Source organism: Sapajus apella, unplaced genomic scaffold (assembly GCF_009761245.1).
Source record: "Sapajus apella isolate SASKATOON/1434 unplaced genomic scaffold, GSC_monkey_1.0 scaffold84, whole genome shotgun sequence".
NCBI classification, from domain to species: domain Eukaryota; kingdom Metazoa; phylum Chordata; class Mammalia; order Primates; family Cebidae; genus Sapajus; species Sapajus apella.
This window is the reverse complement of record NW_022437024.1, coordinates 3,228,688-3,253,705: the sequence shown is the minus strand read 5'-3', so window position 1 is coordinate 3,253,705 and position 25,018 is coordinate 3,228,688. Positions and strand designations below refer to the sequence as shown.

General features: G+C 36.3%; 2 protein-coding genes across 2 annotated transcripts; one reads left to right on the top strand and one right to left on the bottom strand.

The window, feature by feature from the left end:
• Positions 1–5,249: 5,249 nt before the first annotated feature.
• Positions 5,250–6,808, bottom strand: CUNH12orf60 (chromosome unknown C12orf60 homolog). Its single transcript, XM_032253718.1, has one exon. It carries the CDS (start codon positions 6,167–6,169, stop codon positions 5,435–5,437), a length of 735 nt encoding a protein of 244 aa, XP_032109609.1. The 5' UTR covers positions 6,170–6,808; the 3' UTR covers positions 5,250–5,434.
• A 7,659-nt stretch (positions 6,809–14,467) lies between these two features.
• SMCO3 (single-pass membrane protein with coiled-coil domains 3) lies at positions 14,468–23,689 on the top strand. Its single transcript, XM_032253717.1, has 3 exons — positions 14,468–14,574; positions 21,730–23,251; positions 23,341–23,689. The coding sequence occupies exon 2, from the start codon at positions 21,746–21,748 to the stop codon at positions 22,421–22,423; it is 678 nt and encodes a 225-aa protein (XP_032109608.1). The 5' UTR covers positions 14,468–14,574; positions 21,730–21,745; the 3' UTR covers positions 22,424–23,251; positions 23,341–23,689.
• The last annotated feature ends 1,329 nt before the right edge of the window (positions 23,690–25,018 follow it).

Genomic DNA, 25,018 nt, shown 5'->3' with positions numbered 1-25,018 from the left:
ATGTTGACCAGGATGGTCTCGATCTCTTGACCTCGTGATCCACCCGCCTCGGCCTCCCAAAGTGCTGGGATTACAGGCTTGAGCCACCGGGGAGCTTCTTTTCTTAATGAATATTAATGAAAGCAGGGTAGGAGCTTATAGCTGCCAGCAGAGATCCTGCCACCAGGAGAAGAGACGGTACCTCCTTGAGAAACACAACAAAGGAAGAGCTGAGAAATGAAAACAAACTGAGACCTGATGACAGTGTATAGGCCTCTGAATCCAACTTTACCTGAAGCTGAATACTCCAAGATTTTCATTATATAAATCAATAAATTATGTTTTTGCTTGCATAATTTGAATGTCAAGCATCAAGCAGTTGAAGGAGTTCTAATGAATACAAGGACTCTTCCTTAATTTTTTGATTTAGATATTCTAAATAGGAACAAATCAAAGAAGATCAAGTTAGAAAGCAAAGGACAAATTCTTTGCCAAATGGAAAAGCTTTGAACCCCAGAAACTTAACCAAGGTGTGAATTTTCTTCAGAGATTTTTATGAGCATTCAAGATCAAGCTAGTATGGCCTCAGATGAGAAGACACATGGTAACTTGAGAAATAAAAGGGATATATAATGAAAGATGTTAGTGAAATCTCATTCACTGACAGTAACGGGTGTTGCATGCATGTTCCTAAGACATTACAAAAGTTAAAATTTAAATTCGCATGTTAATTTGTAGAGAACTTGATGGCAAATTTAAGTCTTCATAGCAAATTTAAATATTAGGAAAACATGAGGATATATGTGAATGTTAAAAGAATATGAGAGAAAAAAACACTGATTACAAACAAATATCAGCGATATAGTGAGGTCTCATTATGTGCAAACTATGAAATACAAAGAAGTATAAACTGCTGAATTTCATAGCTGGAAATGTTCTCTAATGCTCCCCTCAGTATATAATTTAGGTGGGGACATAAGGGATTATTTAACCTTATCATCAAAGACCCTGGTATTGGGCTAAATCGAGTAAAGACGAGGGCTAGCTCTATAATTTTGGATTTTGAAAGTCCATGCTCCCCATCCCTTCCGAGAAGATTTGGATAAGAAGCAGCAAAACTGAAAATCAGTTCATCTATTTACTTTCCATAGGACTTCCTGAATGGCCTGTGTCATGATCAGAGAAATTGAATGGGAATTAGCTACATAAAATTACCTGGCAGGGAGTTCAGGCATCTCTGCACTATCACTCTTTAAATTGGGATTTGAAACTAACAGGGCCAAATCACCCTGTCACCTAGTTGCAGTAGCCTCTGCAGCCAATAAAGGAAAGAATTTCTACAAACAGACAATTTATACGACTTGCACAGGGTCTTTGGCAGTTCGGTGGCTACCTAGTGGAGAGTCCTGGGGGCATGGCTCTGGGAGTAAGCTTTTCCAGCGAGCATCAGTGAGTCAGTAATGACATGCTATGTTGGGAAAAGCCACCCAACATCTTAAATACATTTTTCCTGTGCCAAATAAATGCATGTATTGAGCCATACTATGTACAAAGCACTTTGGGGATTAAAAGTTGAGAACACTAGGCCAGATCTCTCATGAGTTTACATTCTTTTAGGAGAAATTAAGGACATAAGCAAGCCACAAGTGAAATGCCAAAAAAAAAAAAAAAGAGGGCGAAAATCAAGTTTTCTGTTCATTACAATTCAAAAGAAAGATTTCTTCCAAGGTAAGAAGAGACACCAGGAAGACTTTAAGAGGCCGCATCTGAACCAGGCCTTAGGGCTCTAGGATGAGAGAAGGGGTGAACGGAAGGAGAAAGAAACAAGAAATAGTATGTGCCAAGTGTGTGGTGCCAAAAACAAGGCCAAATATTAAATGCCTGGAGCTGAAAGAAAAACGTGATTCCTCTGGCCTATAGTTAGATAAAGTTTTCTATCAGAGATGAGGTTTTATTTAGAGGAAAGTAGAAAACAGAAGCAGATGAGGAATGATCGAGGATGTACAGCATAAGGTCAGGGAGCAGATAGGTCTGACAGAGAGTGAAGGGTAACGTGAGCTGGAGAGGAAATTGGAAGCCACTCAGTGAAGCTAAAAAGTCAGCCAAAAGCATTAGATTCCCATGAGAAGTCATAATTTTCTGAGTAAGACAATTCTCCTAAAGTGTTGACTCTCTAGGCACAAGCAGCAACAGCATCCTTTAAGAACTCATTACAATTTGAATTTTAGGACCTGATCCCAGACTACAGAATCAGAAATTGAACAAACTGTTTTAATAAGCCCTCTAGATGATTCAGCTATACACCAGCATTTGAGAACGCTGTGACTTACATGATTATGACCCTTAAGGGAATAGCCAAGTTTCTAAAAAAGATAACTTAATTCTAACTCCTGCTGCTGTTTTACAGAAGAAATCTCTGGAGACAGAAACTAATCTCTTAAAATTATGTAGATACATGAGTTTGGTTGAGGAAAAATGTACATAGTTCACATTCCCTCAGTCTCTCCCTATAGTCCAAAGTTTTTGAGCAAGAAATCTGCAGTGTATTGATTTAAATTGATTCAAAGTGTTTATGAAACTCTTAAGAGACTAGTTTTAGAAATTTTACTGTAATTTCTGCTGGGATAAATTCGTTAGGCTGGAATATCTTCCAAAGATAAAGTGGATTCTTGAATATGTGTAAAATCATGCAATTACTAACAGAGACTTTGCTATAAGGGGTACTTACATCCTATCGTAATTTTATTAAAGGAATACATGCATCTCTCCTTTTTGTATGTACAGAAATATACCGTTTAACCTGAGGAAGCTGACTGAAACAGGAAAAATAAAAAAGGAAAAGCACTCGACCCATGTAATACTTAATTTTTATAATAAAGTATCCTCTTTAATATGCCTATTAGATTATCCTGAAGTTCTCTATTTACTCTTTTTAAAAAAATCCAATGAAGAAAATTTCAGTAGTTTGTTTTGCTTGAAGAATCAGGATTCTTGTACTGAGTTGTCTAATGATATGAATCAAATTGATTTACACTGAATGAGCTAGCTCTTGATTTGGTAAAATTCAACAAGCATTTATTGAATTAGGTGCTTTCAGAAATACCAAGATGCAGCAAACATTGTCAACTGATAAGAAACTACATTTATAATAGGACTTGCTTTTTTTTAATAGTAAATGATCATGTGTTGTGTTGTGTTGTGTTGTGTTGTGTTGTGTGTTATGGCATGTTGTGTGGCAGTTCGCCTTTTCCTCCCTACTTATGCTTCATTCAAACAGCTAGGCCATCCCATGCTCACAGCCTAGAGGACAAATGAGACCAGGCATAGCATAGAAACACATGAGTCCACCCTACTTTGTTCTTCAAAAACTGAAGAATAGTAAAGAAAATGAGAGGAATCCAAAACCAAAGCTGTTTGAGAGAAACATTAAATATGAGTAATAGATTTAAGAAAAATACAGCTTTTCCTCAATATTTCCACAAGCCAGGAAGCAGCAGCAGACATGATGTCATGAGAATGGTCAGACTGGTGGTAGCCAGAGGTGGGAAAATGTGAAACACTGTAAGTGATCACCAGCCTAACAAGAGCCACCAGCACTAGAAGACCATCCATCTTTATTTAAGTGGGCACTACTCATCTCTAATATCAAGGGGTTACCCTTGTTGCCATTCCCATTGGCATCTGGCAAGGGCTTCCTGTGAACTGCCACCACCCATTCTTCTAGTCACTTCACAGAAAGACTTTGCATCAAGACTTTTCTTAGTCCTTGTCCAATTCATTTCCATACGAATCCCCCTAGCTACTGCATTCAACATTCTGAAACATAATCCTAAGACTAAAGGGAGACTGAAACCCTGGACACATATAGGTTCAGAAAAAGTAGCAAAGTGAGAGCCTGTCTCCCTTCTCCTCTCTCTCACTCTGTGTGTGTGTGTGTGTGTGTATGTGTGTGTGTGTGTGTGTGTGTGTATTTATGAGGTGATGGTAGCAAATGAATCAATTTAACATCCTCTTCAAAACAATAAGAGTTCTTAATAGAAACCTATTACAAATAAGCAAGGTTTCAGCTTCACTGTGGAGAGAAAATGAGAGTCCATGTATTGAAACTCATCCTTTTTTCTAGGACCTCCAAGCTCTGGTAATGGTCAAAATCCACTTGACCCTCCCCACCAAACATTCTGAAATTCTTGCCATTTGTCTGAGGATGGAGAAGGGATTCCTTATTTAAAATGACAATAGTAATTATGATGATGACTTTGGCTTGGAGTCATCATTGCTTTTCCCATTCTCAACAGAGTTTCTATCAGGTATCATGCAAAATAGTTAACTTCAAGGCCAATCTTAGGAGTATACACTCATTAACAATACATGAGAACCAGGCCGGGCACGGTGGCTCAAGCCTGTAATCCCAGCACTTTGGGAGGCCAAGGCGGGTGGATCACGAGGTCAAGAGATCGAGACCATCCTGGTCAACATAGTGAAACCCCGTCTCTACCAAAAATACAAAAAATTAGCTGGGCATGGTGGTGTGTGCCTGTAATCCCAGCTACTCAGGAGGTTGAGGCAGGAGAATTGCCTGAACCCAGGAGGCGGAGGTTGCGGTGAGCCGAGATCACGCCATTGCACTCCAGCCTGGGTAACATGAGTGAAACTCTGTCTCAAAAAAAAAAAAAAAAAAAAAAACAATACATGAGAACCAAAGACTTATGGTAGATCAATGGACTGTCCTATCTCATCTCTTTAAATACAAGCACATCCCAGACATCCTACTTAAGTGTTATAGTATTTTCTTTGTGAAAGGCTAGAGTACCTCCATTTTTCCACCTCAATATCTCCTAAGCATAAGACCTCAGAAGGAGACAAGTGAGCATGAACTATCTGCTCTGGTCTTACATAAGCAAGAAAAATCTATTATTGCTCGTTCATTGTTCTTTACTTATGAATGAATCATATCTAAAATATTTAGTGATGGCTGCTGATAGTCAAGGTACTGAAGTATATGGAAATTGGTATATAAATGACAAAAATTGAGTTTATTTTGTTTCCCACCCTGACTAGCTCTCTCTGCCAGATTGTCTATCTAATGAGAATATTTACAGCTTACCTGGACTTCTCACTGAAAATAGAATGGTTAAGAGTGGGAACTAGTTTAGGGTTGTTTTAATTATGCTCTAAGATAAAATACAATATTTAGACATCCTCAAATGTAATACCACATTGTTCTTTTTTCAACAATATGTTTTTCTTAGTGACTGACACTTCAAACACGCTTTCTTAATGATTTCTTTCTATTTTCATAAAGCAAAACTACAGGTTAATGTTTTGCCAGATGACTTCTCTTTACTTAAGTTCTAACATACCATATGTTTGGCACCAAAAGATCTTAGAAACCACTATGAAAAACGTTAGTATTTGAATTAGTTTTCTGACAGAAATGAAAATCTCTGTTGCATTCCTACTTGTCACTGGCTTTCTTAAACACAGAAATATTCATTTCCACAGTCTTTATGGCTTTTTGGAGGATCTCTAAGATTGGTCCCATAGCCTTGACAATTTGTTCCAGCAAATCTGCTGCTGACTCTACAGGATTTTTGGAATCCTCAGTTTTTAGTGCATCCTGCAGTTTTTTCAAGGTGTCTATCATAGTAGTTTTGGAAGGACCTGGACTCCTGCTTCTCTCAGATGTGCTGACATCCGATTGCTCTTTGGTGTCTTCTGTATAGAAGTCACTTAATTGAAGATTCATGATGGGAAATTTCATCAAGCGTGAAAGAGAAGATTCCAAACTCCCAAGGATGTTACTGCTATTTAGCACAGAGATGATGACTGGTGTACGGGCACTTTTGAATACTTCTTTAGCTGACTGATGCAACTCCTCTACATTGGTACTCTTCTCAACCACAGAGCACATGGCCATTGCAACCTTGGAACATAAAGACTCCTTTTGAATTTTGTCTTGTTTTGCATCCATTACAGATTGCATCTCCTTAAAAATTTTGAGCATTTGCTCAAAAAAATCCTTAAGGCTACTATTGTTTTTCACAGCCATCAAAAGGATTTGAGTATTCATATTGTGGTTAAACAATTCAGTCAGTGTGTTTGTGACAGAAGCAAGATCTTGTACATGAAAGAAGAACATTTTGGCAGCTTGAATCAGTCTCTCCTTATCCTTTTCTGACTCTGAAGACATTTCTCCAACAAAGAAGTTTCAGCACTGCAAAGCAAAGCAGTAATCCAAGTGAAAACTAAAAGTTAATTTGGCAACCATAAAGAAACTGAAAGTATAGTCTAAATATGAGGATAACTCCTGCCAAGGGCAGGAAAGCTATACAAACATTAAAACAAAAATGATATTGCACTTCAATAAAAATAATAACAAAAATAATTAAAACAGAGTAGAAGAGTGTATCACTGAATTTATACTGCATAACAAATACTGTGTGCTGGATCCCGAAAATATCGATAGATTAACATACTGAATTACCCTACACTCAAGGATATTACCCTTGATAACTATTCACTGTAGTGAGAAATACTAGATAAATAAAGCATTACAAATTACACAGAGGGGCTCTGGTTCCCATTAAGGTAGACTAAGAACACTCCAGCCGATCTTTCCTACTGATTACAACTAAAAATCCTGGACTGAATATGTAAAATCACTGTTAGGTAATTCTGAAAGGTGGATGACAGAAGGCCAAGGAAGTAGGGAGTAATGGCCTTTAAAGGACAATAAAGCAATGAAGCCCTCTGACTTTTTCTTTGAGGATGGGTTTTTCTGTGTTTTTTGTTGCTGTTGTCTTTTCCTGCTTCTGATATATACCACCTTGGGCAGCTTGAAATTAGAACTGTGAACAAGCCCAAACAGGGAAAGTTCCAAAAGAAACCTACTCTAACTAGCAAATCAGGAGCAGGGGCCTCTGCTGGGCAGATCCCTTTTGATCTAGTTGCCAGTAACAAGATGGTAGCCTCCCCACCACCTCACCCTCTGTCTGCCCCAACTACTCATGAGCAGAGGCAGCCCTGAACACTTTTGATTTCGAGTGCTAGCAAGTAACAGCAGTGCCACCCACCACCCATCCCATACTCCCCACTCCATCCCAACCGCCACACACATATCACAAGCACAGCATTGGTCAGTCAGCCCTTTGCCCCCACCCCTGCCAACTGTCAGTGAAAAGGCTGTCCTTATGGAGTGAACCCCTTTTCACTCTTGCCACTCTACCCTGGGCAGAACCAACTTTCTCTCACTGCTTTGCCGTGAGGTGAGAAACAGTTGCCATGGGAAGAGCTGAAACTGTTTTCTAGCCAGAACACCAGGAAAGGGGATCCCTGGGAATCAAATAGCGCATGGTAGACTGCAGAAAGAAGCAAAAATTATAACCAAAAAAATCACACTGTTGGGACTTTCAGTGCACGTAGACTTAATGCATATGACAATTACACCATAAAGGAGAGATGGTAAGGAGACTCATGTAGCTGAAAGAGTTCTTGATTTTACCTAAAATGATAAAATATTAATTTTAAGTAGATTGTGTGAAGTGTGAAAGTATATTATAATCTCTAGAGTAACCATTAAAAAGGCAGGAAACAATGTGTCCATGGAAGTAGAGATGGGAGTGATGTGGCCCCATATTAGGGGATGATGACGGCTGGAGCTGGAAGAGGCAAGGAATGGATACTCCCTCAAGCCCCCAGAGGGAGTGAGATCCTGTTTGACTTCAGCTTCCAGCCTTGAGAGGGTACGTTTCTGTTGTTTAAAATCACTAAGTTTGTGGCAATTTGTGGCAGCAGCCCTAGGATACTAATACAGATTTTGGTCAATAGGCAAATTAAAATGAAATTTCAAAATTATTTAAGTAACTATTTATATTACTCAAAAGATGGCTTGAAAAGGAAAACAGAGAAATTTTAAAAAACAGAACAGAAAACTAATAAAAGATGTTATACTTAATCTAAGCATATCAATAATTGCATTAAATATGGGTTTCTAGAACTAATAACTAAGTTTCATAAGGTTGAAAAATACAAGATCAAATCAATTGTATTTCTATATATTAGCAACAAAATGAAAATCAGAAATTAAAATTAAAACAATGACCTTTACAATATTATTAAAAATATGAAACATGTATAGATAAATCTGAGATGAAATATCCCTACACTTACAACTGTAAGATATATATTGTAAATGGGCCAAAACACTCAATATTGCTAAGATGTCAGTACTCCTCAAATTAATTTATAAATACAACAAAATTCCAGCAGTTTTTTGATATATGTAAAAGACAACAAATGGTCTCTTAATAGAATTAAAATAGGAAGGCAACAAAGAAGATACATGGAAAAATTACAAAATATTGTGAATTAAACAACACACTATTAAATAATCTGTGGGTCAAAAGAAGTCACAAAAATATAGAAAATATTTTGAACGGAATGAAAATGAAAATATATCAAAATCTGTGGGATGAAACTAAAGCAGTGTTTAGAGAGAAATCCATATATTAAATGTTTATATTAGAAAGGAAGATATAAAATGAATAATTTTAAATTCTAGCTTAAGAAGTTAGAAAAGAAAGAGCAAACATTCAAAGTAAGCAAAAGGAAAAAAATAATAAAGAATAGAAATCAGTGAAATTGAAACAGAAAAACATAGATAAAATCCAATAAAACTAAAAGGTGTTTCTTTAAAAAGAAAAACCAATAAAATTGTTAAGCTTTAAGCCAGATTGACCAAAAAAGAAAAAAAAGGAGAGAGAACACAAATTACCAACATAAAGAATGAGATGCCACTACTGACCCTACAGACATAAAAAGGATAATGAGAGAACACTACGAACAACTCTGTGTGCATAAATTCAACAATCTAAATGAAATAGAGCCAATCCTTAAAAGACATAAACTATGAAAACTCATCCAAGTAGAAACAGAACACTTAGATAAACCTATATTTCTTAAAGAAATTGAATCTGTAGTTAAACACCCTCTAGAAGAGAAAACTCAAGGCATAAATGGTTTCACTGGTGAATTCAAACATATAAAAAAGAACAACAATTCTACACAATATCTTTCAGAAAACATAAGGGAGAATATTTCTCAACTCATTTTATAAGGCTACCATTCTAGAAAAATAAGAAAACTCTAGACCAATATTCCTTAAGAACATAGACATAAAAATCTTCAACAAAATATTATCAAATCCAATCCAAAAATGTATAAAAAGAATAATACACTGCAATCAATTGAAGGTGCATCCCAAAAATGTAAGGTTAGTTCAACATTAAAAATCAAACTAAACAAGAAAAAGCACATGATCATATCAGTAGATGCAGGAAAAGCATTTTTAAATATTCAATTTTCATTAATAATCAAAACTCTTAGCAAACTAGGAATATAAGAAAAAGTTCCTAATCATAGAGGGCTCTTACAAAGAACTACAGCTAACATAATAAAAGACTAATTGCTACCCCTTAGGATCAGGAATTAGTCAAGTATATCCACTTTCACTAGTTCTATTTAATATCATACTGGATATCATAGAAAGTGATGTAGAAAGAAAAAGAAAATATTCAAATTGAGAAGGAAGAAATAAAACTATCTCTGTTTGTAGACAACATGAAATCTACATACAAAATCCCAAGAAATCTACAAAAATGTTCCAAGAGTTATAAGTAATTTTAGCAGACACAAGGTCAGCATTCAAACACCCATATTCACTAGGAATGAACAATAGGGAACCAATATTTTTATAAGTATCATTTATAATACTTTCAATAAAATTCTTAAATATAAATCTAAGATATGTGCATAATCTGTGCACTAAGATTCAAAAAAAATAAAATTCTGAAATAAAAATATCAAAGAAAATGTAAATAAATGGAGAGACAAATTCTGTCCATGGACTAAAAGACTATATAGCAAAGATGTCAATTCAAACTCTGTCCATGGATTGGAAGACTTATATAGTTAAGATGTCAATTTTCCCCAAATTGCACCACAGAATTAATGCAATCACAATAAAAATGCCACCAAGATCCCTTGTAGATACAGAATTCTAGAACATATATGCAAATGTAAAGGAACAAGAATAGACAAATATTTTAATAAAGCAACAGAGTTAGAGGACTCACACAATCTAATATTAAGATATACCATAGAACTACAGTAATCAAGACAGTGTTGTATTGGCAATATGTAGACCAACCTAACAGAACAGAAAGTCTAGAAAAAAAAACACAAATGTGGTCAGTTGATTTTTAACAAAGATGCAAAGGCAATTTAATACAGTAAGTTTAGGGGTTTTCACCCTAGAAGAAAATCCAGGTAATACCGTTTAGGACTTAGGCATGGGCATAGACTTCATGACAAAAACACCAAAAGCAACTACAACAAAAGCCAAAATTGACAAATGAGATCTAATTGAACTAAAGAGCTACTGCACAGCAACAGAAATTATCATCAGAGTGAATAGGCAACTTACAGAATGGGAGAACATTTTTGCAATCTACCCATCTGACAAAGGTCTAACATCTAGAATTTACAAGGAACTGAAACAAATTTACAACCCCATCGAAAAGTGGGCAAAGGATAGGAACAGACACTCTTTCAAAAAGACATTTACGTAACCAACAAACATATGAAAAAACAAGCTCAATATCACTGATCATCAGAGAAACGCAAATCAAAACCTAAATGAGAAACCATCTCATGCCAGTCAGAATGGTGATTATTAAAAAGTCAGGAAATAGCAGATGCGGTAAGGCTGTGGAGAAATAGGAAGGCTTTTACATTGTTGGTGGGAATATAAATTAGTTCAACCATTGTGGAAGACAATACGGTGATTCCTCAAGGATCTAGAACCAGAAATACCATTTGATCCATCAATCCCATTACTGGGCATATGCTCAAAGGAATATAAATCATTCTACTATAAAGACACATGTACGTATATGTTTATTGCAACACTATTTACAGTAGCAAAGACATGGAATCAACCCAAATGCCCTTCAATGATAGACTGGATAAAGAAAATGTGTTACATATACACCATGGAATACTATACAGCCATAAAAAAGAATGAGATCATGTCCTTTACAGGGACATGGATGAAGCTGGAAACCATAATTCTCAGCAAACTAACACAGGAACAGAAAACCAAACACCGCATGTTCTCACTCATAAGTGGGAGGTGAACAGTGAGAACACATGGACACAGAGAGGGGAACAACACACACCAGGGCCAGTTGGGAGGTGGGGGGCAAGGGAAGGAAACTTAGAGGATGGGTGAATAGGTTCAGTAAACCACCATGGTACACATATACCTATATAACAAACTTGCACATTCTGCACATGTATTCTTTTTTTTTTAAGAAGAAATAAAAAAAAACAATAAAAAAAAAAAGAGAGAGAGAGTTTAGGGTTTTTCAACAAATGCTGCTGGAAAAGCCTGATATCCATATGCAAAAATATAAACCTTGATTTTTATGTCATACCATATACATACATAAATTACTTCAAAATGGAACAGGCATAAATATAAAACCATAAAAGTCTTAGAAGAAAATCTTGTAACTTTTGGTTAACCAATTAATTCTTTTTCTTTGTCTTTATATGACACCAAAACTATATAAATTAAAGAAAAAAATGTTAAATTGGCTGGGCATGGTGGCGCATATATTCTTAGATGTATATTTAAGTATTTTATTTTAGTGTAATCCCAACAGTTTGAGAGACCGACATGGGCAGATCACTTAAGGCCAGGAGTTGGAGACTAGCCTGCCCAACATGGCAAAGCCCTGTCTCTGCTAAAAATCACAAAAATTAGTTATGTGTGGCACATGCCTGTAATCCCAGATACTCGGGAGGCTGAGAAACGAGAATGACTTGAACCTGGAGGAGCGGAAGATGTAGTGAGCAGAGATGGCACCACTGCACTCCAGCCTGGATAACAGAGTGAGACTCTGTCTCAAAAATAAAATAAAATGGAAGAAAAATTTTAAAGAACTGGTCAGCAATTTCAAATGCCACACATATGATAAAAAAACTGTAAATTATTTCTTACGTTTAGTCATTACAATGTCATTGGTAATGCTAGAAAAGCAATTTTGCAAGAGACGGGAATATGTGCAGAAGCTAGATTATAAATACGGGAAAACTAATGAAGAAAATGAAGTAGAGGCAGTGCATGTACACTACCCAATTGGGACGTCTAACTGTGAAGAAGAGAGATAAAGGAGGCTAATGGGTCAAAAAGGTGATTACTTTACGTTTGCTTGATTTTTTTAAGTGCAATATTCGTAAGTGCTGGCAAATTGTTGAAACAATCATAATTGAATCATGCAGGTTATTCAGGGTCATGTAATATATGATTTTTGAGCAGAGTTTTTTAGGAAAAGAAGGGGGTAAGCTTTAGGATACAGGGGAAATAAAAGCGTTCTAAATAAAAGAAACTATCAAGTGAGAGCTACATGCAGATAAATTTGGAGATATTATTGCTTTCACTCTCATTTCCTATCACTGTCAATTGAGCAGTGAAACTTGTTAAATCAGCCTTCCTGATTCCCTAAAACCACCCTGACTCCAAGATCTATGCTAGGAAAAGTTGCCTCCTTCCTAAGGTTCAGTTCTGACTATTGCTCTGATGCCAATACTGGCTTTAGTTATCAAGGAAGATTTAAGAAGTTCAGGTTTTCAACCTGAGAAACTGATTGCAGAAATGAGAAGTTCAAGTTGATCAGGGGGCTCAGTATGATGTCAATATTGCTTCTAGTTTTTCTCTGATAATTCTTTTGCATTGCTACTGTTTATACTTTAATTTTGGCAACTCCACTTAGGCTACTACGTGATGGGAGAAAAAGGGGTGGATGAGTAGGCAACGAATGTTAAGAAGGATAGAAATAGGAGAGAAACAAAACACCATAGGAACAAGTAGGTTGAATGGCACTCTTTAACAATAAATGTAACTGTTTTAAGACAACATAAGAGACAGGCATATTTTGTCCAGATACTGTAGGTAATGGGGTTGGTGACTCATGCTTTATTGTCCATACTTACTAATCGAGTTTACATAATGTTCCCCTCCTGAAATCCAAACTCCAAATATTAAAAAGAATTTTTTAATGGTTCACATTTACCTACAGAATGAAATACAATTTCCTAGCATGACATTTAAGGCTATCTACAAGCTGTTTTCAATTTTCCATTACTTACCTACCCTTAACTGCTCCCACATACACCCTGTATCACCAGCACGGTAGGTTTAGTTCCCTGAAAATGCTCTACAATTTTTGGTACAGCTTCTTTGCTCTCAGTGTTCCCTCTATATTATCTCCTCTATACCGCCCACCCCCACTCAAACATCTGTTAAAATCCAACTTATCATCCACACCTGCTTCAGATACACCGGCCACATATCCCCACGTGGTAGAGCCCTGGATACATCAAGGGCAAGATGATCCACTGGAACAAATGTAAAAAGTCCCCTGACTTAGCCCTTCTTTAGGATCATAGGGCAGCATGTTTAGATTTTAAAGTCTCCTGTCTGCCTATCTGGCATTTTGGTCCTGTAACCTGTACCCACCCATTCTCCTCTCCCCTCTATCAGGAGATACTGTTATTAATATATAAAGAGCTACCATTTCATAAGAGTTTGACACATATCAGCCACTATGCCAACTACTTTATAAACATTATCCCATTTAAACCTTATGAAAATCCATAAATTAGGAACTAATACTCATATTACACCAATGGTAAAACTTAGAGAGGCTACGTGACTTTCTTAGGGTTGCCTGACTAGTAAGTGGTACCTGGAATACACAAAACCAGGACTGTCTGAGTGTAAAGCCTACAGTCTTTCACTAAGTTACACTGGGCCTGAGTGATTTCCCTATGACTGAGGTGTCTTTGCTGTGGAAGAATCAATGGGTATGAAGTCAGAAGCCAGAAGCAGCAGCAGGGAAGACTCTGATCTGAGCTTTCAGGAAAAAGAGTCAAGTTGGTCTTTAAGGTTTTTATATTGTCAAGAAAATTCACCAACATAGGAAGAGAAAGAGTGAAAAAGAGGAGAACTCCTAGCTGGAAAGAAGAGAAAAATATTGAATGCAAGTAACTGTATTTGTATCTCTTGAGAATTTAAATAATCAGCAACAATTAGAGGTGCAAATGCAACAGAAGCTAAAAGAAACTTAATATCTGGAATAGCTGACAAGAGAAAACCCCAATATCTGAGAGCTGCCATCAAAGAGCCATCTTCTCCACTAAATTGAATTGCTGGGTTGTATAGCACTTCTCAACAATAAAAGTCCATTAAAGAACAGAAATTAAAAAATAAGTTTTACCATGCTGTCTTCCAATTTATATAACTTAATACTATATATTAAGTTTTAATTAATAGGTAATAAAAGAATTCTGAAGTCCAAGCCATGTAGAAATAGCCTATAAACCAGACAGGCAGAGGGACCCAGCAGAGACTAGCAAAGTCTATAAGTCATCACATTCCATCAGAAATATCCAGATGAAACCAGATGAAAAAGCCCTTTAACAATACTCCTAAACAACTGCTGGGACCACGGAACTCAGAAACACAGCGAGGTAAGCAACATGGATATTTCTATTAGTATTGATATAATACTTTTTCTCAATGGTAATGGGAATTTGAAATAGCCTGCCCGTCTTGTATCTAACCATAAATAGAATAAAGTAAAAAGACAGCTTTGTTATAGGAGGATCCCTTGTGATTTAGAAGGAACCTTCCTTGGTGTCTTCTCTGAAGACAACAGAGAAGGAAGCAAATTAACCACTTCTAGGACTGATTAGGTCAGAGTGGACGAGAAGCAGTAAAGACATCAATTTTAAGAAGGATTAAGGAGAAAATGATACCTGTGTGAATGTGTGAAGTTTATATGGATAGTAACATTTCCTTCTATGTCATAATATAGACACTCAGTCCCTATCTGTGAATGAATGAATGTGGAATCTAATACTGGTTAATGTATAGTACTCATACTCTTTCATAAATTATGTTATATCTAAATATCTCTGAGCTTTTGCTGTGTGTCTGCAAACAGGCTGTTACCGTGTTGAGGACAAGGAACACTGTCTCTTTCAAATGCCTCAAGGGATATAGTAGAGGCCTCACCAGTGAGCACTTGATAAATGCTGATGAATGACTTCAGTATTATTCTTTTTGTACAGAAACTTTCAAAGAATTTATGTTACAAAGTGTATCATCATCATCACATCATGATCAATGTTTGTTTTAATTAAAGGCCACAGTTTTTATTTGAATTAAAGGAGACTCAGAACTAGTTAGAAGCTGTTATTTTCTCCTGAAAGGCTCCTGACTTTACCTATACCCTATTTCCACACTCCAAATAAGGGAACTATGCATGACAGCAAAACCCTGTTTGGACAGTGAGGGAAAGCGACAGCAAGAAGAAACGTAAAACCTCACAGAGCACTAATGACTAAACATCAGAGATTTAGAACAAGGTCATGTTTTTCTTTCTTTCTTTAATTGTTATTATAAAAAAAAGTTCAAACATACACAGAAGTGGAGACAATAATGTAGTAAACTCCCATGTACCCATAACTCACCATTAAAGCTAATCAAAACAAGTCCAATGTTATTTCCTCTATAACCCTACCCCACTATTCTTTCCAGATTATTTGCATGCAAATCTCACAGACCATTTCATTTTACCTTTAACGTTTTTAGTATGTATTTCCAAGCAGGCAAGAACTTCTCTTTTTAAAATTTAACCTTACACTTCCCAACAAATCAACAATATTTAAACAGGGCCATCTTTGACTTTGAAAGATACCAGCCCTACACTCAGTATCAGGGTGACGGGAACATTCACACCCCAAACCTTAGCATCCCACAGTACAGTCAGGCAACAAACTTGCATATGTACCTCCTAGATCTAAACTAAAATTGAAAAAGAAAGAAATCTAAACTAAAATTGAAAAAGAAAGAAAGAGAGAGATAGAGAGAGAGAGAGAGGGAAAAAAAAACTAGTATCCTGCCATAAAAATTTACTTGTGGTAGCAGGGTAAAAGGTTTTGGAATGCAGTTTACAATACATATCAAAGGTAATAAAAATTTAATTCCCATTACTTATGCCACTAATTATGTAATTCTTCTAGATATTTATGCCAAGAAAATAATCCAAATAATGGAGGAAAAAAAATCCGTGGGTATCAAAATGCTCATTAGAATATTGTGACAGTGAAACAATTTTGAATTTATTAAATTACAGTAAAGATATGGAATAGTATATATAACCAATAAAATATTTTTAAAACTATAAACAGGAGAAAGCGTTAAGTGAATTAATGTAAGATGAATTTAATTTACACTATTATTATAACTTTGTAAAGATACTTATGCATATAAACAAATTTTAAAAATGAATACAAAAATCAAAAGTAAGATGGTAGGTTTATGAGTGTTTTTACTCTATTTAAAAAAGTTTATATATTACTGGTAATAAGCTTATATTAAAAAATTATTTGTTTTACAAAACCGTTCACTTTTAATTTCTCCATAATGTGCCATCTATCAAGGCACAAATCATATATTGCCTTCTCCATGAAGCTTTCTCTAATCACCTTGATACTAATTTCTAAGTTCCAATAACACTTGACAATCCACACACTACTGTTATTCACGAAAGTATCCTAAAAAGTTTTATTTGAACATATGATAACCAATATATTTTCCCTTTCTTAAAAAACTAAAACTGCGTGATGTCATTAAATAAACATTAACTTTTAGATACAATTATCAGTATGTTTTTACCATATCTTATATGCGCTTTAATCTTAAATGCTAACTGCTCAATTCAAAACAATTGACAATGTTAGGTCCAATAAGCATCATCTCGAGCTAACCTTGTCTCCATTTTCATTTCTTAAGGTGTGCTGATCAATGACATCAACACTTTCAGACGTTTTTGTCATTTTTTAGTAAAATAACAAGTCAAAAATTTCCAAGCTTTGTTTTAGCAACAGAACTCTCTCATCAAACAAAACGTTACCCACCCAGAGCCCAAATGTGTAGAGCAGCACAGCTGCTCCAGTCCAGCAAAGACCCATATGAAAGTCCCAGAGACCAACAGCTCCACCTGCTGGCTAGCAATTCCCCGTCGGCTGCTCCAGGGCACTATAGAACCCATTTCATGGATAACTGCAATAAAATATTCGAATAATAGCACAAACTGTGTACATAAGTGGATGGTAACTCCCCAAGTAGAATTTTTCACTGACAGGAGGTACCATCATGTGATATTTCAAATTATGTAAAAGTTCAAAGTTACTATACAAGAACTGTAGTTAATTAGGGCTGGATTAAATTTACCACTTGCTGCTGGTGCCACAATCTTTGAAAGTGACAGGTCATCACCGAAAATGGAACAAGATAGAGAAAGTATATGGCTCAGAACTCCTCTCAGGCACAATACTATGGATTGTTTGTAAAATATCACTTGAAGTTTGCCTGAGTAACAACAATGATCTTTAAGAAGGATGACTCCAAATAACTGCAGGGCTTTTATTTTGCTAAATGGAGCTATCACTTTGGGAGTCAGAACTAAATTGTTAAGGGCAACAGTGAAAATACTGCACACGGCCAACTAGGGTTCTCCATGTGGTGCTCAACCTCTCCTTAACTGTCAAGCACATATTTAAGAATATCTACTTGAGACAGGGCACGGTGGCTCATGCCTGTAATCCCAGCACTTTGGGAGGCCCAGGCGGGCTGGTCACCTGAGGTCAGGAGTTCGAGATCAGCCTGACCAACATGTAGAAACCCTGTCTCTATTAAAAATACAAAAAGTCAGCTGGGCATGGTGGTACATGCCTGTAATCCCAGCTACCGGAGAGGCTGAGGTAGGAGAATCACTTGAACACTTGAACCCGGGAGGTGGAGGTTGCGGTGAGCCGAGATTGCCCCATTGCACTCCAACCTGGGCAACAAGAGCGAAACTCTGTCTCAAAAAAAAAAAAAAAAAAAAAAAAAAAGCTTACTTGAAAAGTTACAAATTGTTAACCTTACTAGATGACTAAATGTCTCCATAAAGCTGCAGTGCCAATATATTATATATTAAAGTGTGGGTTGTTTAAAACAAATTTGCACAAGTCAAATACCAACTGTACCTTTATAATTTTGTATGACATATTACTTTCAACTTGACATTATAGTTATAAATCTGTCTTAACTTCCTAATTAGATTAGAAATTCCAAAAATGCAAGGACTATGTCTTTTTTTTATCTTTGTACGCTTTGCAGAGTGGTGCAAGCATATGCCCTTACACACAGTAAGTGCTAACCTATTAGATAAATTGTTAATGAATCAATAATTGCCTTCTTCACTAAGCTCTTCGAACTTCACCTGTCCAAAAAACAATTCAATAGTTTCACCTTCAATCCCTACCTCTCCTCTTCCTAATTCCCCAGTGCTCCTTATCTCATTTGGGATGTGGAAATAACCTTGAGCTGTATTCAGTACTAGAGCTCAGACATACCTGAGCAGGTATGGTGGCAGGCCTGTTGAAGATCTGTTAGCACAAGAAAACCCTCCCTACTCCCCACCCTAAGGAAAAAATCTAGGAAGGTAAACCGGACTCAGAATAAAAGTCCTTTTTCATTGTAAGAAAAACATAGCTCTTAGCACATCATAATGTCTCTTAGACAAACTTGTTATCGAAACAAAGTCATGGACTGACGTCTAGATCCTACGAAGAAGAGTGTAAGAGTGCAAGTGCAAGAGCATGACTACTTACAAGGGGGAAAAACAGTAGTTTAAAACATATGATGTCTTACACTTTGATTTCTAGTAAGACTGAACTTCTCTCACCATTTTATTAGCTACTATTTTTTTGTACTCCGTTCAAGGTTGTTCGCTCATTTATATATTACACTGTCACAGCTTTTTTAAAATAACAATACTTTTTTGCATTTTCTCAGTTTGCTTTGAGTTCTTTTTACATTGGCTATCTTTGTTAGTCAAATTTTTGCACATCATTTTTTTTTCATTGATTTTAGGTTTATAAAGTCCTCCTCCATACATATATTTGAAAATTATCCATTTTCTTTTAGCTATTATTTAATTTTTTAACATATATTACACTAACAATTTTGTTATTAATTTTTAACTCCAAAGTCTAGCCCATGACTCAGGACCATTTATGGAGTAATCATTTCGATTATTTTTGATTTGAGATTTTATAATTTATCATTATTAAACAGATAGAAGAGTCTGCTTTGGGGACTAATTTGTTCCACTAATTCACTGACTCTTGTACCTGTACCATACGTTTACTATTTTGTTTTTATGGTGTTTTAATACTGGGGATGGGAGAAGAGCCCTGTTTTTTTTTCCTGAAAAAAAAGTCTTAACCTCTTTAGCTTTTCAGATACATTTTATGATTAATTTGTAAAGTCTTGATAAAACAATGAGTTAACTGAAAATGAGCCGACCAGTTGGAAGCATTCTGCCTCCCATCCAGGAGGAAGGTTCATTACTCCATTTGTTTATCTTGAGGTAGTCAGAACCACCCACCTTTTCTGGAAACTATGCCTTCATATAATGGCATATGATAGCTTCTAGAGATTTTTGCAAGATAAGAAAACTCTCACCTAACTGACTAGAAATACAGCTAATTTTCTTCCAAATTCAGTCAGAAACTAGAGTTTTCATTTCATGATAAGATCTGAAAACTAGGAGTCAAAAAAGACAAACATTTAATGGAAAATTACCAGAAGAAAAAAAGAAAATTCCAAGTTCAAATCTGTGCTTATCAAACTACAGTTTGCAACCCATTGGTGAGTTTAGAGAATAACTGCTAGATTTCAACAAGCCATTTCTTTAAAGGGAATTGGATTAGAAAAGTTTCTAAGTATTGTTTTGTGGAAATGTGTGTCTGTTACACGTGTGTGTGCCTGTATATGTGTGTATGTGTGCTGGATTTGAATTAAGGATAAAAATGAATTTCTGTCCATGGCAATTTATTTTACCAGGAGGTTCCAGTGCATTTTTCTAAATCTAACAACATACGTGGTTATTTATGTTCCAAACCATTTCAGAAAATTTTCCCCTTTCCTTTTCCAAATTATATTCATACAATTTGGAGGATAGGTTGTTTTCAGGTTTACTTTCTTGAAAGAAAAACATCTTCATTCCTTCATCCCATGCTTCTGAGGTTCCTCTTAAGCAGAATAAGAACCATGGTGCTACAACACATAGGGTCCAAATTAATTACGATGTTGTTTACTCAAAAAGAGACTGTGCCAGGTTCCACATGGATATGGATACAGAACTTTTTCTTTTCTCCCAACAGCTTAATTAAAAAATAAATAAATAAAAATGCCAGCCACATAGGAAGGCTACTGAAAGTATGCATATTGAATAGCATCGTGATCTTATTGGCTCAAATTTGGGTTTTTCATCCATATAAACACAGAAGAGCATGACTGTTAGTTTTCTCTAAATGGTGCAGTAGGCCAGAAGGACAAACACTGAAACCTCTTATCAAGTTTATTTTATTAATTCTATGATGTACTTTCACCACTTTTTTTTTTTTTTTTTTTTTAGACAAAGTCTCGCTCTGTCACCCGGGCTGGAGTGCAGCGGCACCATCTTGGCTCACTGCAACCTCCTCCTCTGGGTTCAAGCGATTCTCCTGCCTCAGCTTCCAGGGTAACTGGGATTACAGGCATGCACCACCACACTAATTTTTGTATCTTTAGTACAGTTGGGGTTTCCCTGTGTTGGCCAGGCTGGTCTTGAACTCCTGGCCTTAAGTTATCCACCTGCCCCAGCCTCCCAAACTGCTGGGATTACAGGCCTGAGCCACCGTGCCTAGCCCCTTATTCTTTAATACTTTTGTAAAAGGGCATTTTTTTTTCTGACATTAACTCTAGCTTATCTAAATAATGTTTAGGTGCAATACTATTTAGACCATTCTAAATAATTTAATTTCTAAGCTTTGCAAATGGAAAATCACAAAGATAACCATGTGCTTATCTCTGATTAATACTGTGCCCTGTATAGTGCCTACCTTCTCGCCACATGAAATTTTAATCCATAGAGTCTTAAGCATATACTCTTATCCCAAAAAAACTTTTTAAAGATTCAAACATAATATGTATGTTGCCTTTGGATATCCCTTAGGTTTAGAAAACAAATAATTTGCCTGTAGAAAAATGTAAAGTGATTTGAGTGTTTTAAATTAAAACAACCAAGTATTGAAACACAAAAAATAGCCCTGTAAATTAATAGTTATTAATATTCATCTGGCCCTGATTACCAGTTTAACTCCAAATGCTAGAGAAATCAGTCTGGTGACTAGGGGTTGGGGAAACTAAGGAGCTCTGGTAATCAAGAGCTAAGCAGTTCAAATTGGGGTATGTTTCAAATAAAAGTTATTAAATATTACCTGGAAATAATCATGCTTATTAATAGATGCTTGATAAACATGAATATTTCCCACCACCACAAAATCTAATGCCTTAATTTATGCATTAAAGGGGTTGTATTCTGTTGCCTATATTTTTCATACACTGACTCCAAATTTCGTAACAATAACTGTTTTAAAGAACCTGTTGAGCGTTCTGAGGAATTCTCCTTAGACAGCATGTTGCTTCTTTGCTATTCATGAAGAAAAAGATTTCCTAGTCCCTTCTACACAGTTAGCAGATATTTTTTAAGACTTTGAATAAAAATGTACCATTTTATTTTTCAGCGATCATATTGGAAATATGGCCCAAAGTGACTTCCTCTACCCAGAGAACCCAAAGAGGCGGCAGGAAGTAAATCGTCTTCACCAGCAGCTCCTTGATTGCTTATCTGACAGCTTCGATGTCACCAATAAACTGACAGAGGTTCTAAATATGCACTTGGGGTGCAGGCTGGCCTCCATTGAGATGAAAAGAGATGGGACCATCAAAGAAAACTGTGACATCATCATCCAAGCCATTATGAAAATTCAAAAGGAATTGCAAAAGGTTGATGAAGCACTAAAAGATAAGCTAGAGCCAACCCTCTACAAAAAACTTCAGGATATTAAGGAAAGAGAAACAGAGAAAATTGCAATAGTGCAAAAGGTTATTTCGGTCATTCTGGGAGAAGCTACATCTGCAGCCAGCGCAGTCGCTGTTAAACTTGTGGGCTCCAGTGTCACAACTGGCATCATTAACAAGTTGGTCACTGTGTTAGCTCAAATTGGTGCTTCTCTCCTTGGTAGTATTGGAGTTGCTGTTCTTGGCCTTGGCATAGATATGATTGTCCGTGCCATCCTGGGAGCAGTGGAAAAAACACAGCTTCAAGCAGCCATCAAAAGTTATGAGAAGCATCTGGTGGAGTTCAAGTCAGCCTCAGAAAAATATAATCATGCCATTACTGAGGTCACCAATACAGTGAAACACCAAATGAAATGAACAGCCATTTTATTTGCCCTGGAATGTTTTTCCGCTTCCTTTTCAGTAACATGTTTGTTTCTTTGATTAGGTTCATTTTTTTATACGCTTCCAATATGGACTTGGAGAGGGAAATTGGAGATGCCAAGGCTAGATGACTAGATGAGTTTTGAGTCAACAATGCCTGGATCAGTTGGTGCTAGCCCCTGTGAGGTAAAAAAAATTATATCCCTGGATGTTTTCACACCCTGCTCTACCAGATTAATATCAGGGTTAATATCATAGAGTGCAAGTATAGGGGTTACTTTTTCCTTTTCTAATTTCATAAAAATTCTTAAATTTTACATTGGCAGAGACTTTCATTTCTACCACCAGTTTCAAACATGATTTAGTTATAATGGGACATACTTAGTAACTTCTGCCTAGAAACAAACTGTGGGCCTTTGAATGGGACAGAAATACTACCATATTTTTGACCATCAGAGTAAATCTGGTTTTCTGTAAACTGGAAGAGACTGAAAAACAGTTTGTAACAATTTGCTTCAATTAGGACAGGAAGCAGATCTGTAAATATCTACTAATTACATAATGTAAACTGGATGGATTTTAAAATGGTAAAAATCAAAACTGAAAACATAAAGGTCCTGTTTCTATAACTGCAATCAACCCTGACCAACTGTGATGATTAAATACCGCTCAAGTGAATGTTCAAACACTGAAACATTTAAAAGACAAGCAAGCAAAGCACAGCTACACATGAATAAAGTGCATTTAGGATGCAGAATAGAAGGTCAGTACTTTTAAAGCATTTGTCATTTAAAGGAAAATCACAATTTATTATAACATGAGGTGGAGGTTGTGGTGAGCTGAGATCACGCCATTGTACTCCGGCCTGGGTAACAAGAGCAAAACTCCGTCTCAAAAAAAAAAAAAGTGAGTTTTCAGAAAAAAATACAAAATTTCATTTTCAACACTAGCAAAAAGGAGGCAGCTGCCTTTGCTACACGACACATTAGGTGGGCCATGTCACTAATTACCTAATTTTAGAAAGCACCAAAGTCTATGGAGGCCTAATGGTTCAGCTGAACTTCTGCAGATGTGTTTGTTTTCTCAATCCTTTGTCAATGAATAATTTCCATGAGGCCTCTTTTAGTCTATACTGACAAAATTAATACCTGTATGCTGTTGATGCCAGTCTGTTATAGTTGATTCTCCCATCCAAGTACAAGAAATGTATTGAAATAAAAACCACTCAGCATACATTAAAAATATTAGCTAGATGAAAAATTTTAGCTACTTAACTTTACTATTTCCAACATACACTTTGTTTTCTCTTTCTCCTAAACTAGTCACAAAACTATGACCACTACTATGGTTCAGGGAAAGAAAAAAAAAAAAACAACTAGCTGCAAAACATTACAATTTAGCTCACCTTCAACATTCAAGATTATTTTCTTTTTAATGTATTACCTGGTTTATCAGCTTTAACCTATAAGATCTTGTCATTGCTTTCTGAGACTCAAATTCAGTCTAAAGTCAAATCAAGAATTTCCTAACATAAAGGTAAGTGTAGGTATTGGAATGATAGGAATGCTCTTACACCGCTAAGAGCAGTTTAAAGATTCTGCTAAAAATTAATATGTATCTCCACCAACATTTGAAATATTTATAACTGATGGTAAGAATAGCCTTCCTACATGGGATACTTGGGTTAAGGTTAGAAATAACTAAGTGTGTCCTGTAAGATAATGTTTTTAATGTTTAAACTTACCCTTAAGGGAAATAAGTGGGGGCAGACTCAGGGAAAGAGGGGATAGAAGGTACGGAAAGAAGGAATAGAAGCTAGGGAAAGGGCGAAGGCTAGAGTTAAGTGAATAATCCCGTACGTAGAGTGACATCATAGAGGACTTTTGGCTGATGAAAAGACCAGTCGGGAATAGAGCCAATATAGATCAACTTCGCCACTCATATATTTAAAACCGACTGCATATGTATCTCCATATCTCGTCTTCAAACCAATACTTATAAACAATAAATCACCGCCCGTATAAGCAATTTGCGACTCTAGCAAGGGTGCTGATTTATTTGTTCAGGTCTACAAATGTTCTGTTCTGCCTGTCTATTAAATTTCCACACGTACCAGGCGCCCACATGGGATAACCTGATGCTTACAAAACAGATTAAACTTAGTGGCAAATGTTATCTGGGTATTCGTTCACAAACGGAAACACCCCTAAAGGATGGCACCTGCCTGCATCATAAGAAACATAAAAATCCAAAAACTAACTTAATTCTAAGAAACAGAAAACGCAGAACACTTCTCCATCTGCAGAATGCACGGTTCTCGGACAGCTCAATGCACTAAGATCCCAACAACCAGATCAGAACGCCTCCAACTCGAGGCAGGATCGTCAACCAATCAGATAGCAGCATTCATCTTCTAATTCCTATTGTATTAGATACTCGCAATGAGGCGGGCTTTTAGCCGACAACCAACCAATTGGGTATTGTATGGAGCCGGAAGCGACTCTGGTCCTGGATTCTTAGGTATTCTCTATGGTTCCAGGACTGAGCTACGCAGAGAGAAGGCGGGACGGAGGAATGGGAAATGACGTA